The 17,850-nt window shown below is 25.9% G+C and overlaps 1 protein-coding gene across 1 annotated transcript; it reads right to left on the reverse strand.

Moving 5' to 3' along the window:
* Positions 1-12,609: 12,609 nt before the first annotated feature.
* LOC136083878 (uncharacterized) lies at positions 12,610-14,251 on the reverse strand. Its single transcript, XM_065803786.1, has 4 exons — positions 13,896-14,251; positions 13,435-13,625; positions 13,093-13,252; positions 12,610-12,840 (listed from the first exon to the last, which is right to left on the reverse strand). Exons 2-4 carry the CDS (start codon positions 13,606-13,608, stop codon positions 12,713-12,715), a joined length of 462 nt encoding a protein of 153 aa, XP_065659858.1. The 5' UTR covers positions 13,609-13,625; positions 13,896-14,251; the 3' UTR covers positions 12,610-12,712.
* Positions 14,252-17,850: the final 3,599 nt, after the last annotated feature.

Consider the following 17,850-nt stretch of genomic DNA (forward strand, 5'->3'; position numbering starts at 1 on the left):
TTAAAACCAACACTTCCGTCATGTAGTGTTGCCATATTTTTGATTTAAAAACAAATTCTCCTGTGACAGGTGGCAATTGAAAAAAATCACTACAAGCAATAACTTGTACACCACCAAATAATTTATCGTAACATTGTCTAATTTCACAAGCTATTAAATGTAATAAATCGAATGTTGGAGCGTTAATCATTGAAATTTCATCAATAATTAGAACATCAGTTTCCAACCACGTTTTTTTAATGTCTGGATGCATATGACGTCTATAATAATCTACACTTTTAACACCAGTTTCTATAGCAGCAAAAGCATGTATTGTGACACCATTGATCAAATAAGCTGCTTTTTCTGTACTCGCAGTAATATGTATTGTTTTATAAATTTGTATACTTTGAGCAATTTGGTTGACAATATAACTTTTTCCACAACCAGCACCACCAGTAATAAAAATTTTTTTTCTCTCACCAAGCCATTGAAGTGGTTTTTGTTGTTGCAAAGATAACATTTTTTTATTATTTACTGAAAAAAATAAAAAAACATTTTTATTTTGAATAAAAGTACATATAAGTATACTTGATAAAAAAGATCAAAAAAATAAGTTTAAAATTTAAATTTGTTCATATTTTAAATAGAAAGTCACTATTATTCTTATTTAAAAAAAATTTCAAAGATGATATTTCGTCGTCACTCAAAGTTTCGTTTTCTAAATGATAATTTTCATTATTTTCTTTCACCAAAGAATTGATATTTATTATTTTCTTCATTATTTTTTTATTTTCATTGATATTATTCATCTAAAAAAAATTTATTTTGAATATAAATATATTACGGCGTATTTTATAAAAAACATCATATATATAATGTTCTTTTCAATGAGTCTTTCCAGTTTACAAAATAAATCATCTGGTCCATCAACCAACAACAAAAACTTTGCAGCTAATATTTCATCTGCTGTCAATAGGTTTTGTTTAATTATCAACTTGAGCATTTTTTTATTATCGTTTTCTCTTGTTTTATTCATCTAAAAAAAATTACAATCAATATACTGAATCAAAACATTTTTCACAATATATAAATGAACAAATTTGCCAGTCAGAATATCTATATTCATTACAATCTTCACATTTGTTTAAATAACGTTTACAATTTCCAATTTCAAGACATTTTTTTTTTACGTGATTTAGTAAATCTTCATTAGATGTATTTTTAAAAAAATAACAAAAACTTTTAAAATTCAAATTCAAATAAACATGATAACGTGTTTTAATATAATGAAAGACCATCAAAATTAGTATAAAAGGTATTCTTTTAACTTGTTCATTGAAAAACCCATCCCACTTGTATTTCAAATGATGCCATTTACAACTTCGACATAAAATTTGTCTCGAAGTAAATGCATCCTGTCGAATTTCTTCCAAAGTAGCTGGGTGATCTTGATTGAATTTATATATGCTTTCGATTAAAAAATCCAAATCATTTTCTGTTAGTTGCATTTTTTATTATGTAATCTAAAAAAAAATAATATTGGTAATAAAATGTAATAAAAATATTTTTATCTCACTCGTGTATGAAAAAATTATTAAAAAGTTAAATAAAGAAAACAGATGATTACTTTAAACACGTTTAAAGTAATCACGTTATCTTTATTTCACGTTTATAAAAAATGTCTTTTGATGTATTTACTTTGATGAATCCATCGATAAACTGAAAATTTTTTAAATTTACAATCATCACACATTTGTTCCCCACACAATTACAACTAGCTAAATCACGTATTTCGTATTTATGAATATAAAAAGTTTTGTTTAATAAATCCATCGATAAACCAAGCTTATTAGAAGGTTTTACTATCGTATTGTAAAATTCTTTCACGGTATCCACTAAATAACCACAACACAAACAAAGAAAACTATAATCGTCGCATTCTTGACATTGCCAAAAAATCAATCCTTTTTTTTTTATTTTGATAAATTTCCAAGAGTTGTTCTTTAGTTAAATCCATTTTTTTTGATGTTTTTAATAAAATGTCATCTACTTTCATTTCCATTTTTTTCTATTATATAATCTAAAAAAAATTTTAAAAATATAAAATTACAATAAAAAACTTTCAAAATTTTTCCCATTTATCAAAAAGAGAGCGATGCAATCCAATAACATCTTTGATCGTTTTACAATTTAAACACATATTGTTCTTTGAACATGGACACGATGCCAACTCAAATTTTGACTTTTAGCCCATCCTAAATTGTCTATTAAAGAATGTTCTGACAAACCCAATTTTTTTGCTGCCATCATTATATTATTTTCCATTTATATGTAATCTAAAAAAATATTTTTAAAAAAATCAAAAAAAAAACATTACAATATATACAAAAAAAAATTAAAGAAAAAACTAAAAAAAACGAAAACAATGTATCAACAAAATAGATAAAATATCATTGTTAAGAAAATATAAAGTCTTTAATTTTTGAACGTAATATGACTTTAGTCGATATATAAAAAATGTTTATATTTTTCTTTCGTAATTGTTATGTTCCGAACGTATAATTTCGAATTTGATCTTTTTACATTAAACTAATTTCATCTTTATGATATGTATAAGTCTTTCTCAACAATTCTTCAGACAATCCTAATTTTTTAGATGACAATATTATATTAATTTCCATTTTTCATGTAATCTAAAAAAATATATATTTAAAAAAATAAAAAAATTTACAATTCACTTGTTTTTTTCCATTTTATATTTCTTCACGAGATCATTGACAAATATAAATCTTTTAAGTTTGTCAAATTTTTCTTGACAACCAACACACGGTTCGCCTCTACATTTTGTATATGATTTCATAGAAAACATAAATTTTTTTATTTCTCCAGTTTCATCAAATTCTGCAACGTAATCTAATAATTCGTCCAAATTAATATCATCATTGAGAAATTCGTAGGGTGATTCCATATACAAATCGTAATTTGTTTCTGACATTTTATTATATAATCTAAAAAAATACATATTTAAAAAATTCTACCAAAATAACTATATCCAAAAATTCTTCTTAATTCAACATAAATATGACAAGCATTTAAATTACAAAATACACAATTAGGGGAACAATCACAATGAGCTATTTTACATAGAGCTTCATAAACAAAAATCAGGTTTTTTACAAACAAGTTAAAGTAATGTTTTTGTAATCCCGATTTTTTTGGCTACTTTTTCACACATTTCAGAAGCCTGTTCACTCATGCGACAATCTAAAAACAACAATGCAGCAAAACATTCTGTTAAATGTTCTTTTTCTCTTTTAAAAGTTTTTTCTTCTGAATATTTATCAACTCGTAGTTTTTCAGGTTTGATTTGTCGCACTTGTTTTACAAATTCGTCAAATTCTTCTTTAGACATTTCTTCACGATGAAAATCTTCTACGATTTTATCATCGTCAATCTTAAAAAAATCTTTAGAATTCTAATAAGTTAGTCTTGTAAAATCTTGAAAAACATTGTTGTAAATATCATTATCTTCAACAAGGCCAAAGCTTCCATCTTTGTTTTTAACAGTTTCACATTCGTAAAAGACATCCATTTTTTTATTATGTAACCTAAAAAATGGACAAAAAAATAATTACAAAAATTTTTTTTATAATAAAGTATAATTTTCAAACATTTCAAATACAGTTTCTTTAATATTTTCTTCATGAATATAGCGTTGCACAAAATCATATGTTTTTTGCAAGATTCACAAAGACTAAAGCCAGTACAAGTTTCTTTTGGACAAGATTCTGCTTCTCCCAATAACCTTCCTATCGTTTGACTTTGATCATGAATAGCAGCTGTTGTTATTAAAAGTTGTGTGATGAGATTATCGACATGAAGTTTAAAAGACATTTTTTTATTATGTAATCTAAAAATTATAATTATAAAATTTTTTTCTTTGGTTTATTCATTACATAAACAATTTTAGCTTTTTGACGATTTGCACATAGTTCTATATAACATGGTGTGGTTACAACAGGTGTTATAAAACTATTCGTGGCTCGTACTATTATTTTTACCATATTTTTATTATGTAATCTAAAGAAAATAACAAAAAATTTAATCAAAAAAAGTACTCAAATATTCCATTGTTTTTAAAAATGAACTTTGTAATTCTTCACGAAGTAATAACATTTTTTCATTTTCGCCCTTCAAATAAAAATATTTCATGATTTCTCTATTAAACTGAGGAACACGTTTTTCAATAAAATCAAACATGCATTTGTCTCTCATTATGAGTCTCTCTTTCTTATATTCAATCTTTTTTTTCAAAAACTCGATATCTTTTTTATTTCTAGTGAATAATTTGTAGAGAGCTTGAATATAAATGTGCAAATATTTTTCTTTAAAACCATATTTCTCAGAACCTTTTCGAATTATTTTATGCATTTCCTCATTGGCTTCTTTTACTCCATCTTTATTTATATCCAAACTTTTATCAAAATGACTAGCATAACTACCATATTTAATAAAATATTTTACTTTTCGATATTCATCAGCCATATCAGGATTGCATTTATCGAGCTTAATGTAAATATTCTGCATTCCACAATATTCCGCAAACTTTCCATGTTTGTGAAACAATTCCATTTTTTTTAATTAGTTAACCTAAAAAAATACAAAGTATAAAGTACAAAAAAAATTTAAAAAAAGACAAAGTTAAAAAAATGTTACTCGCTGAAAATATTTATTAAAGTACTCATAAAATAATTTTTAATTGTTTTTTTTAACAATATTCTTTCTTCGTGGTATGAAATATAATGAAAATCTTTCATGTCCACGTTTGATTTCATATAAGAGAGCATGACTTCATCTCTTCTAGCAAATTCTTCTTTTTCTTTTGTTACGATAAATTCGACTTCTTCAATTGCAACATTGCAAATGACAATCATGAAACTTAACAGTTCCATTAAAAAATGACGTACATTGAGATGATTTTTTATTTGCTCAGTATTTTTATTTATAATTTCTGTTATTTTTTCAAATTCCCCCAATATTCCATCTTGATGATCATCTTTGGGTAAAAATTCTTTAACGATAACAAAATTAAAATAAAAAACAGGTGATAATTCTTCCAAAATCTGCCACAATTCCTGTTCAGAATAATGTAGTTTGTAATATTTGGTAATCCATTCAATAAGATCTTCACACCATTTTTCATTATTCATTTTTTATTAGTTGTCTTAAAAAAATAAAAATAAAATATAGAAAAACAAAACACTATCATGAAAGTTATTACTTGTTAACATTGTTCTTCTTAATAAACGATGAAAATAGGCTTTCAAATATATTCTGCAATCTAAAATATTCTTATCGTTTGGTGTTATAATAACGCCATTTTTTTGATAATGATAAAACAAATCGACAGATTTATTGCTCTCTATAAACATTTCCATTAGAACTTTCAAATACATGTTGTGTATTTTAATGTCATCCCAAACATAAGACAATAAACCAGTATCTATATCGCGAACACAATTTCTCATTTCTTTTAATTTTTCTTCATTGATTGCTATCGATTAAACACCATCAGCAATTTGTAAAAACTTCAACATGTCTTGAAACATATTATACATAGCATTGTTCTCTTGTTTAATCAAATCCCAATTATTTATTTCCATGTTTTATTAGTTAATCTAAAAAATAAAATTACAATTAAACAGATAAATGTTTAAAATGATATTGTAAATCGTGATTACATTCAATATGATTATAACTAAAAATTATCGATTCTGAAAAGTTTTGTGAAATAGCTTGTAAACTCACTATATAATTATAAATACAACTATTCTTTTCCATTTCATTCATACCCTCAATCACAATATTTTCTATAGAATCCATCAATAATTTTCCTCTACTAGCACAATCAAGCTAAATTTTAGAAAAAATATCCAAATAGCAATCTAGTTTATCGACAGACATAACTTGGATCGATTGCATAAAAGAACTCTTCATATCATTAAAATTTTGATGCACATTACTAAATGAGTTTATTTGACGGTTGTTAACATAACCCACTATTCTTGATAATCGAAGATATTGTTCTTTATCATGTTGTAAAATAGTATCCCAAGCAAATATTGTAGGTCGTTCCATTTTTTATTAATTTTCTAAAAAAAAATTTACAAATATAACAAAAACGTTTTTCAAAAAATTACTTAATTTACATTTGATATACAAATTATTTTCAATTAAATAATCGTTTATGTCTGCTGTTTTTATAAAATTACAATATCCATAACCAACATTTTCTTGATCTTTGACTGGACGTTGAAAAGACACATTGTTTTCAGTCATAAAACTTTTTTTTATTTGTTTACCATGAGGACCACATAATTTAAAAGTAATAACGCGATTTATAAAAGGCCATTTTAATACTGCATCATAAGGTGTAGATCGCATTATTATATATAAACTAATTTCTTCTTCCTCATGAGTATCGCATTTCATATTGATACTCAATTTCATTAAAAATTGATGATTTTTAAAATGAAAGGGTACACTATAATAAGTCTTGCTTTCATCTTTTATTTGCTCTGTAAAATTTTCAAAAATCCATATTTTGCAACCATGACCATTATTATTATGCATTTCTTCTATCATAGATAGTCGAAAATCTAAATTCTTTATTTTGTCGTTATATAATCCATTGAATAAAAAACTCGGATTGTCAGTGTAAATAAATGAAGGTATGCTAGCCAAAATTTTTACTAATCTAAAAATTAAAAAAATTATAAAAAAATATTACAAAAATTATTTTCCAGTGGAGCCAAAACCATCCTTTCTTTCTACGTCTTTAATCATTGTCATTTTCACTTTACGACAACAACACCCATCGATTTCTGTTACATTTTTTACAGCTTTAAACATTTTCACAAATCTCCTTTGAGCAACAGCATCTTCACGTTTAATAACATAATTTTCTTCAGAATGATTCATCAATAGCACTTTAATTTCGTCTTTATAATCAGCGTCTATTATTCCAGGAGCATTCAGCACCACATCACCATATTTGTAAGCTATACCTGATTTTGAATATACATGTCCTGCTAAATTTGAATCTATTTTATCGATATACACTCCAGTACTTACTAAAATACGTTGTTGTGGTAGAAGTATAACATCCTTTCTGCTTCTTAGATCAAAACAAGCACTCTCTTTTGTTTCATAAAAAGACCATTCCTCAATATCTGTAATTTCAAGTGTTTTAAACTCTTTTACTTCATAAAGAGACCATTGATCCTCTTTTATTTAAATCATCTAAAAAAATTTTAAATACATACATAGTGCTTTTTTTCTAAAGAATAAACTACATGTTCTCTTTTTTCCTTATGAGCAACAATACAATTTTTACAAAAACTTAATTTACAAAAAAAACAATTAAAACAAAACAAATATTTTTTTTCACAAAGTTCGCAATAACCAAACCAATAATAATAAACTTCAAATTGTTGCAAATTCTCTATCGTGTTCTTCTACAACTAAAGACTTTTCTAATTGAATATCTCCATTAAAATGTTTGTATTTTAATTTTACAATTTTCAGTCTTGTGTTTTCATAATAATTATTTTCTTCCTTTTCCATTATTTTACAATCCAAACACATTTTTTTAAATATCTCGCTGTCTTGACCAGAAGATGATTTGAACAAGTTTTTTTCACCCTTTTTATATAAAATGGTAGTCATAACAACATTATCTCTATCATTAAAATAGAATTAAAAGTATCAAAGTACAAAGTTTAAAGTACACACACCACATTGAACTTTAGACTTTTGATCAGGAATTAACATTTTTTAAAAAAAAACTTGTTTAGTACTTGTTTTTTTAATCTCTCTTTTCAACTCAAACAGTATAAAAGGAGTTCATTTTCATTTAAAAATTCATTCACAACACAACGAAACAAAAATGGCAGAATTTGAAACTGTTTACTGCAACGATAACACTTATGTTAAATTTGCAGATTTAGCAGCTGCTACTTTGTGGCTTATTGAATTTAAAAAAGAAAAAAATATAAAAGATAAACAATATTCCACTGTTCCTCCCAAACCATTGGCACAATTTAACTATGTTAAAAAATAATTGATTTACAAACCAAAAAATGAGGGCTGTGAAATCTTGTTACTATGGAGATATAGAGAAATGTGCGATTTTAACAAACCAAATTATTTGTTTAGAACCGAACTGAAATTAACTAAAGATGACAACAAATTTAAAATGAACAAAGGTGAACTCACTAATAATGTGGTTTTTAAATTTAATTATAACAAAATGACCAAAAAAATATTGGAAAGTTTGATGGTGAGTATGCAAGAAGCTCAAAACAAAGCCTATATGACAGTGACTTACCCTAAAACTCACATATTAAAAACGGTCGATTTTAGCGGATTTGGTATACGTGTAGCAAAAGAAGAAGACGAAATTCATGTTACAGAGTATGAAAGATTGTTAGCTGTAGAACCGACTTTCCACAATACATTAATTAAAAATGGTGTTCCTAGAAATTTGAATCAAAATTTGAAGAGAGCTTGTGGTGAGTTTGCTGAAAGCGAAACTAAAAAAGCTAAAGTCGAACCAGAAGTACTAGAAGTACCAGAAGAAGACGAAGAATAATTTTGTTTTGTAATTTTTTTTATTGAATTAAAAAAAACCTGTTTTATTAAGAAAAAACTTGTCTTTTCTTATCTCTATTTCCTATATAAAGGGTAAAAAAATAAATTCTAGTTCATTTTTGAAAGAGAAAATGACTAGCAAACAACTCGACGAAAGTCTCATCAAAGCTGTTCAACTTTTTTATCCAGATAATGAATTGCATCCTATGTTGTTTGAATTTCACCATTTAAATAACTCGTATGAAGAATGGCAAGACATTATATTTACTTATTTAAAAAATTATAACTTGGAGATGAACTTGGAAGAAGAAAAATACAAGGATTTGTGTTATATCTTTATAGCTAAAGACTATGAAAACTGTCTTCATTTGTTTGAAAAAGCTTCTCGTTGTGATATGACTTTCGAAGAACAATCACCATCATGGAGAAGGAGCATGTTTGAAATATGTCGCATGATAAATGATGATTTTTTAAATGTAACCAAAACAACAGTAGAAAAACAACATGAAGAATTAAAAAGACAACTAGAAGAGTTTATTAAAGTATATAAACTTTATTACAAATCAAAAAACATGGAAAAGAAATGCACTTCATGGAAAAGCAAACTTAAACCGTCTTTAAAGTATTAATTTTTGTTTCCTTATCTATCTAACAAATGGGAGTATGATAACTTGAAGAAAAATTGTAAAATATTAAATCACGTTTATCCAGCTTGCGTGGACCAACCGCCTTGCTTTTCGTTTGACGATAAAGTTTTTCGTAATGCCTATTACACCTTATATACACCAGTTCCTATTTATGAATATTTTATACAAAAAAAAGTACATCAAGAAGGAGATAAAGTGTACATTTACAAAGCCTTTAAACGTTGCAATTTTCACGAAAAAAGTTTAATAGAAATGTTCTCCACTGCTCAATGGTTTTTTTTCTTTAAAAGAAACTTTAACATTTCAATGGTATTATACAGAAAAGAGGACGAAGTTTATAATTACAATATTAACGAAATAGTATTGAAACAACCTTTACACAAAAACACTAATTATACCAAATATTATGTGACTGCGAAAGAAGGATTATAAACAAGACAATTTTTTTATTTTTGTATTTTTTTTTCCATATCAAAAAGTTGATATACAAGATTATTTATTTCAAATATATTTTCAAAACATTCGCAAGTGTCTTTTTTCAAAAGTCTCATACATTGTATATTTTCTTTTATCAATTTGATAAGTCCTGCATACTCTTCAACACTTGTTTCTGTAAACACGAATTCGTTAACATAGTCTTCTAAATATATAGAAAACATATATGTTTCGTAGTGAGGACAATGCTCAAAATTGTGTGTTTTTGTAAAAGAATGTCTGAAATGTTCCATACACAACGGTTCACTGATGACATAGGTAGGCAGCTTGCATACTTTAGGAAATAGTAAACGATTCAAATCAAAACTGAAAATGTTGCTTTCTGTGTTTCTGTCTATTGATTTTTAAACATTTCTTTCAATTTCGCCCCATTTGTAAAATACAAGATTCCATTTATATTTATTTAATTGTTCTTTTAAATAGTCGTTTACGGAAGCACAAAATATGATTTCACTTGTGTGTTTAAAACTAGGATAGTACTCTAACCCATGTATGTTGTTTCGACAATAAAAAAATACTTTTTTATCTTACTCCTCCAAGTTTTCGAAAATTTCGCACGGTATGACTTGCACGTGATAAAACTTTTTATCACTAAGTGAATTTAAACATAACTCTCTAATACAGTTTCTTCCCCACTTATGAATCTCTCGATTTGTTATAAATTCCATATCTAACAACCACAACTAGAAAAAAATGCTTTTTTATTAAAAAAAGAAGCGTATTCTTTTAATAAAACGAATAAAAAAGTATAAAAAATCAAATTTAAAAAAAATATTTTTACATTTTTTTTTAATTAAAAAATGAATCGCGTTGATAGCAACATTAAAAAAATTCACAACAATTGCGCAGTGTGCGCGCTTGATGAAGTGCCTAAAAGATACAAACATCATGAACACAAGTCTGGAAATTCTTCACCTTCATCTGATCGCGTAGAAGAAGAATATTTTACAGATAAAAATTCATTTGAATTTTTACAAAATGTACTCGATTCTAAGAGGATAACATTAAATTCTTACGGTATTGCAAAATGTTTTAAAAACAGTCAATTTAATAATTTATTCAAAAATTCTCAACTTTGCCCTATTCATCTCAACTACTTTGATGATTTGAAAGAGCAACACGGCGATAACTATGTAGCTGAACTTTATAAAGCCAAGCTTACTGTTTTGCTACTAGGCAGAGATATCAAACCTACTATGGATCTTACAGATGGTGATCAAACTGACGGTTTTGTAGATACGTTTACTACAAAAGTAATACCTACCGTCTCTTCTTTAATAGAAAAACTAGATGGTGCTTTAAAATAGAAATCAGTTAAAAGAAACATTGAAGGAATTATAAAGGAAGGAACCAGCGATAAAAAAACTTTATTTGTTAATATATTACACGCTATTGTAACACTATTTATTGCGAGTTTTTTTAATTTAGAAAAAGAAGAATAAAAAATGGCTACTGATGAATCTTTGTCTCGTTTTTTAAAAATTCAGAATATAAAAATTATTTTATAGGAATATATGCCTTTGACCAGCTAAGTGAAACAAAAACTCATATTCATATTATTCATCAAATGAAAAAGATGGCTCCTTTATCATTTACAACAATGAAACCACAAAAGAAGCAGGTCAACATTGGAGAGTGTTGATGAAAATAGATAAGGGTCATTTTTTTTGTTTTGACAGTTTAGGAGAAGAAAGTGTATTTCAACAAATTCCAAAACATTTAAGATTTAATAAATATTTGTTTGAAGCAGTAGAAGAAGTCAGTAGCAATATACAAATCAACACTATTAACATTAACTACAACGAAATTGAAATAATTTCTTAAATACGACAATCGAATCATTTTCCTACAGAATGGACAGCAGAAAATCGCGAACTTTATTGGTTTACTAAATTTATTTTAAAATATAGCGAAATGAGTGGCAATCAAAACGTATTTTTTCATACAATAAATTTCCTTTTCAATGGAATGATAGTAGTTTATGTGGAGCATTTGCCGCTTATTTTGTAGCTCTAGTCTTTCGCAGTGAAAATGTATTACCCAGTAAGCACAAAGACGTTTAAAAGACGTCTAAAAGAGGTCTTTGAGGCGGTCTAAAAGGCGCACTTGTAGACGTCTAGATCATAAGGCTAAAAGACGTTTTTTTAAAGACGCCATTAAGACATCTTTATAAATACATCTTTTAAACGTCTTTGTAAAGACGCCTTTTAATCGTCTTTTTAAAGACGTCATTTAGCCTTATGATCTAGACGTCTACAAATGCGTCTTTTAGACTTTTCAAAACTGTGCCTTTTAAACGTCTTCAGACGTGTTAAATACACGCTAAAGACGTATTTTATAAAGTCAATATTAAAAAATATCTGCAATAATATCTACATCACGAAGTTGATATATCAACTTCATGAGCTAGACATTATTGCAGATGTATTAAACGTCTAAACATAGACGTTTCACATTAAAAACCAGATTACTGAAAAGTACCTCAAAGCCAGAATACTGAAAGCATCACAACTTTAGGTAGATATATCTACCTAAAGTTGTGGTACTTTCAGTACTTTTAGATTACTGAAAGCATCACAACTTTAGGTAGATATATCTACCTAAAGTCGTGGTACTTTCAGTATTCTGGCTTTGAGGTACCCTTTAGTAATCTGGCTCTTGATCTGGATTTTAATTAGAAACGTCTATGTTTAAAGTTTTATAAAGACTTCAGCCATCTAGATATATTTAGATGGCTGAAGTCTTTTTAGCTGAACAAATATTTGAAAATTTTGAAATTTATTTAAGTAGAAAGAAGGTGAATTTCAATCGAATTAAGAACTAAGCTCTTGAGGGAAATATTTAATAAATAAACACAGTTACATATGTATTAAAAACGAATGCAATTAAAGAAAGTTTGTTTTTCTCAAAAAGAAGTAAAAAGTAGATTTAATGCACTATTTGTCAGTATTTTGAATTTTTCGTCTATCGCCACTTTTTCTACCAGGAGCATTCTTTAATTTTACACTCGCTCTTTCACGAATTTCTGCTTCCCTAACTTGTGGGAAAATGGCAAAAACGCTTTCTAAAAACAAGTACGATTTAAATATTAAATAAAAATTTAAATATTCCAATTTCAACATAAATTTAATTTTTTTTTAAATCAAAATATTAACCAAACACAGAATGAAAATCAAAACATTAAGTTGACAGAATTTTGTCATAAAAATCAAGCACATAAATATACATAACCATAATTTATGAATAATTAAAAAACAATTAAATCAAAATATTTTCTTTTTTGATTAATTTTTTTTTACTTTGATAACTAAATTACCTTTTATTACTTTCCATATCAATTTATCTTCGATGCCAAGCTTATGACCCGTCCCTTTCATGTTAAGTTTAGACTGAAGTTGGACAGAAAAAACTCGATCTATTATTCTTCGAATTGCGTCTTTACCGTCGACCCCCCCTACTTGTTTAAGATGCTCAATCTAAAATACACCCAGATAAATGATCATAATTTTAGTTCTGCAAAGAAATAAATACATTAATTAAAAAAAAGAAGAATATATAGCAATACTAGACATACTAGTATCGAGTTAAATTCAAATGGCCTTAACATTTAAGTTGTTCAGTATTTTATCTTTAAACATAAAAATAAGTTAAAGTATACTATTTTGGTCCGAAATACTGGTTCCACAAGGTTCTCTTCAAACTGCAAAAACTCATCTATATCAAGCAGTTGTTTTAATTCTTCCCGATTACTTTCACCCCGATTATTTATCTGCTTTCCCATAAATGTGTTCATGTCATTCATGAAAATCTTTACTTCTGCCATAAATTTCATTACTCCTTTTTGGAACTCTTAAAATATATATATATATATATATATATATATATATATATATATATATATATATATATATATATATATATATATATATATATATATATATAATCTAATTTATATAATATATAATTTTTCTACAGTAAAATTTAATATAAATTTAATATCTTTAATATGAAAGCAATTCAATACATCTTCCATGATGAATACAATATTATTTAATGTGTTAATACAATATTTATTCAAAGTTTTTAGACAGATATTCAGCAAGTAGAACAAAAACTTACTTCCAGTCTCGATAGGATAACTGATGTTTTGCGAAGCATCTGTAAAATTCCTAAATATGACATAATAATATATAAATTTGTACACATGACAAAAATAACTGGTATCAGCACCTAGATTTATTTCGGTGACAATACATAAAAGATATTTTGTGACGAAGCATGAATCTTTCAATCCTCTGTCAGAAATATGATAGGTTTTTCTTGAAGGTAATATTTTATGACAATTTTCAAATTCTATATACCTTTTAGCAACTTGGGCGACCGGACTTTTATGATTTCTAACATCTTTTTTAAGGGTCTGCAAAAAGTTTTCAAAAGGAAAAGCAGAAATTTCATTAAGAGAAACATTATATTTTTCTACATCATCAACAATATGCAGTAGACTGTGCACATTATAAAGTGGAAAATTGTTGCCATAAAAATCTTCAGCATTTGTTACAAAATAGGCAAACAATTGTCTAGCATATTTTAAATAGTGTTCTCATATTTTTTGATTAGATTTCAATAGAGTTGATGTTACAACATGGAGAGAAAGAAAATGTATATAAAACTCTTTGCTAACAATACCTTTTAATACAATCACTCCAGTGTACATAAAAACTGGCAAAATTCAGTTGCTTTCCACCTGTCTAAAAATTCAGTTGCTTTCCACCTGTCTAAAAATAATAAAGAGCGTGGTTGTCGCACAACGTCACTTGGAATTGAAGTTTTTTGTCTAATTAAATTATCATTAATTTCTGCTAATAAAAGGTTAGATAACTTGCAAATTCTGGGACCATGCATCAAAAATACAAGGATTCATTTGACAACTCCTAAACAAATGAGATGCATTTAATCCAATACAAAACAGTTAAATGTAATATTAATTTCTTTATGAGGCGAAAACCTTTTTTGATGAAAATGGTATCCAAGACTGTCAAACTTTTCAGAAGTTCTAAGCGGAAAACCACCTCTTTTATATATTATTGTATGGTTCATACTTTCGTCAACAATTGCACATCTCTCACAACCATGTTTGCTAGTATGACCCGCAATATTTTTCAAGTATGCTATAGCTGGAGCATTGCATACAAAAGATTTTATTTTAAAGTTATAGTGTTGTTTTTCAAAATAAATTCCATTTTAAGATAAATTTTTGCACTCTGTGATAAATTTATTTAAGTAATCATCCAGAGAATTTGGCTTAGATGTTCCACAAAATAAAGCAATAACAAAAACATTTTTCTTAAATAACCCAAGTATAGGCCATAATTAAACCAAAGACGATTTGAATAAAGGCAACCCATCAGCATTTATATTTATTTTTATGTCAATGTCAACGTTTTTAATTTTTTGAATACATCTTGTCACACCACATTCTATTCCAAAATATAAAAACTCCCCACCACATTTTTTATCAATATTAATATGTCTTGGTGTATTTAGCAATATTCTACTATCTCTCGGCAACCCAGGAATATTATTTCTACAAAGAATATCCAGAAGTTCGTTGCTACACAAACAACTAATGTTATGTTTTATTGCCCATGCAGCAATTTCTTCCTTCAATGAAAACACTTTGTTCTCATCAGAGCTTATGGTTTTTTGATTATCTGTAATCGATAAATACTGTTCTGCATATCCAAGGTCTTGAATAGGAATTTCCTTATTCAGTAGAAATTGGTTTGATATGAAAGGTTCTATGTTGATCGACGAACATTGATCTTCATTTAAATCTTCAGTATTATTTAACTCATTATCGCTAGAGTCCAGAAAATTTTTCATTATGTTATTCAGACGTCTAAACTTTCGTTGACAATAACTATTACTATCATTCATTTTACTTCTTCTGCAAAAAAAAATTTAGTTCAATAAATTAATCCATTCAAATAACCATGAATGATAATTTGAATTCAAAACTAGAAACATTTTTTCAATTGAGCATTTAAAATGGAAGGAAAGTCTGCATTTACATACAATCGACTAAAAGCATTGTGGTCAGAAAAATATTTATAAGGGATATGACTTAAATCATTTTATTATTAATTTATATGGAGCTTCTTCAGTTTTTCAACTCCTATTTTTTATGAATTAAATGACTGAAATTGAGTCTTACTTGAGTAAAAAAACACTGGAGGGTACACCACTGTGTGTGTATATATATATATATATATATATTATATATATATATATATATATATATATATATATATATATATATATATATATATATATAAATATACATATATATATATATATATATATATATATATATATATATATATATATATATATATATATATATATATATATATATATATATATACGGAGAGCTGCTCTCCTAAAACAGGCAAGGTGAGCCATGCTAGCTGCTCCTCTAAACAGCTTTTTACGAGAGCTTTCTATTTTTGTGCGACATAACAGTTAAATTTAAATTTTTGTATTGCTGGCAACATTGTAATACAATAAATTAGTTTCAATGCGTTTTAAAAAACAATGAATTTATTTGAAACTTAGATAATAGACTTATAAGAGAATTTATTTTATTACAATTAAAAAAACAATTATACTTTAAAGTTATGTACATAAAAATATTTATAATAATTTTAGAAAAATGTTTAAATTACAAATAAGATTCATTATTTAAATTAAATGTTTGATTGAATGATTTGAAAAGAATGTTTAAAATCTTTGAATGAATGAGTTTGATACTTTTTTTTACATCAATCACTTTATTAAATATAATTGTAATAAAAAATTTCCAAGTAATAGTATTTTTTTTAGATATGTTTATATTATAGAAAACAATAAAAATTTATTTTCTATTATTGACTTTATTTTATAAATATTTATTATTCATTGTAGTTTTTTTTAATGATTTCTATTTTTCTCTTGAAACTTTTATTTTAAACACCACTTTTATTTTAAGCGAAACTTTTATTTTAAGCGAAACTTATATTTTAAACGCCATTCAAAATGAATATAATTAAACAGCTTTTAAAAGCGATTGGTGTAAATACGATAAAACAAAATATCAAAATCAATCATTCAAAGTTTAACAACTTTTTTCTTTTTCTTTCTATGCTAAAAAAGACATTTTCTTTCAAACGCATTAAAAATACAACAATGTTTTGATCTCTTATGGGACCTGTAGCTTCGAAAACTAGTAAGCTGGTGACAGAAAAATAAAAAAATAATAAAAGATTAACCTTAAAATAAACTTTTTTATTATTTAAATTAATAATCCAATTGTATTTATTGACTATAAAAATGTTTTATTCCTGGTAAAGTTTTCAACCCATAATTAAACAAAATTTCTTAATTTTTTATTTTTGCGAGAGCAATAAATTGCTCTTGTAAACTAATTTAGGGGAGTGTAGGCAAAAGCGAGAGCTAAAGCTCTTCCTGCTTTCAGTTCATTACTATTTATACCTATAACTTAGTATGTATAAATGATTGTTGTACGGAAGTTAGTATTGATTTAATTTAATTATTAAAATTTTTTCTTCATTGTTAATACTATTACCCTATTAACTATTGAATCAATATTGTTATTGTGATTGTGCTGTGTTTATTGTTATCATATGTATGTATTGTAATTATTATTATTTACAATATTAGTTACATTACTCTTAGAATTTAAGAGTAATGTAACACCAAATAAACTAATCTGTAAACATCAAATATAATATAATAATAGATATAAATGAAAACAATAATAACAACACTAGAACATTCATTTAAGTTAAATGTCTATAATTTTGTATAAATTACTATGTATTATTATTGTTATTATTTTCTTTTTATCCGTTATTATTCTATATTAGGCGTTTACTTCAGACTTGTGTATTAATATTTGTAAATGTTCTTGAACTGTAACAACTTTTATATTAAAATATATATATTGATATAAAAATATATAATTAAATTATAAATTTTTATATAATTATATATATAATTAATAATAACTTTATTC

The sequence above is a fragment of the Hydra vulgaris genome, chromosome 08, assembly GCF_038396675.1.
Source record: "Hydra vulgaris chromosome 08, alternate assembly HydraT2T_AEP".
NCBI classification, from domain to species: Eukaryota; Metazoa; Cnidaria; class Hydrozoa; order Anthoathecata; family Hydridae; genus Hydra; species Hydra vulgaris.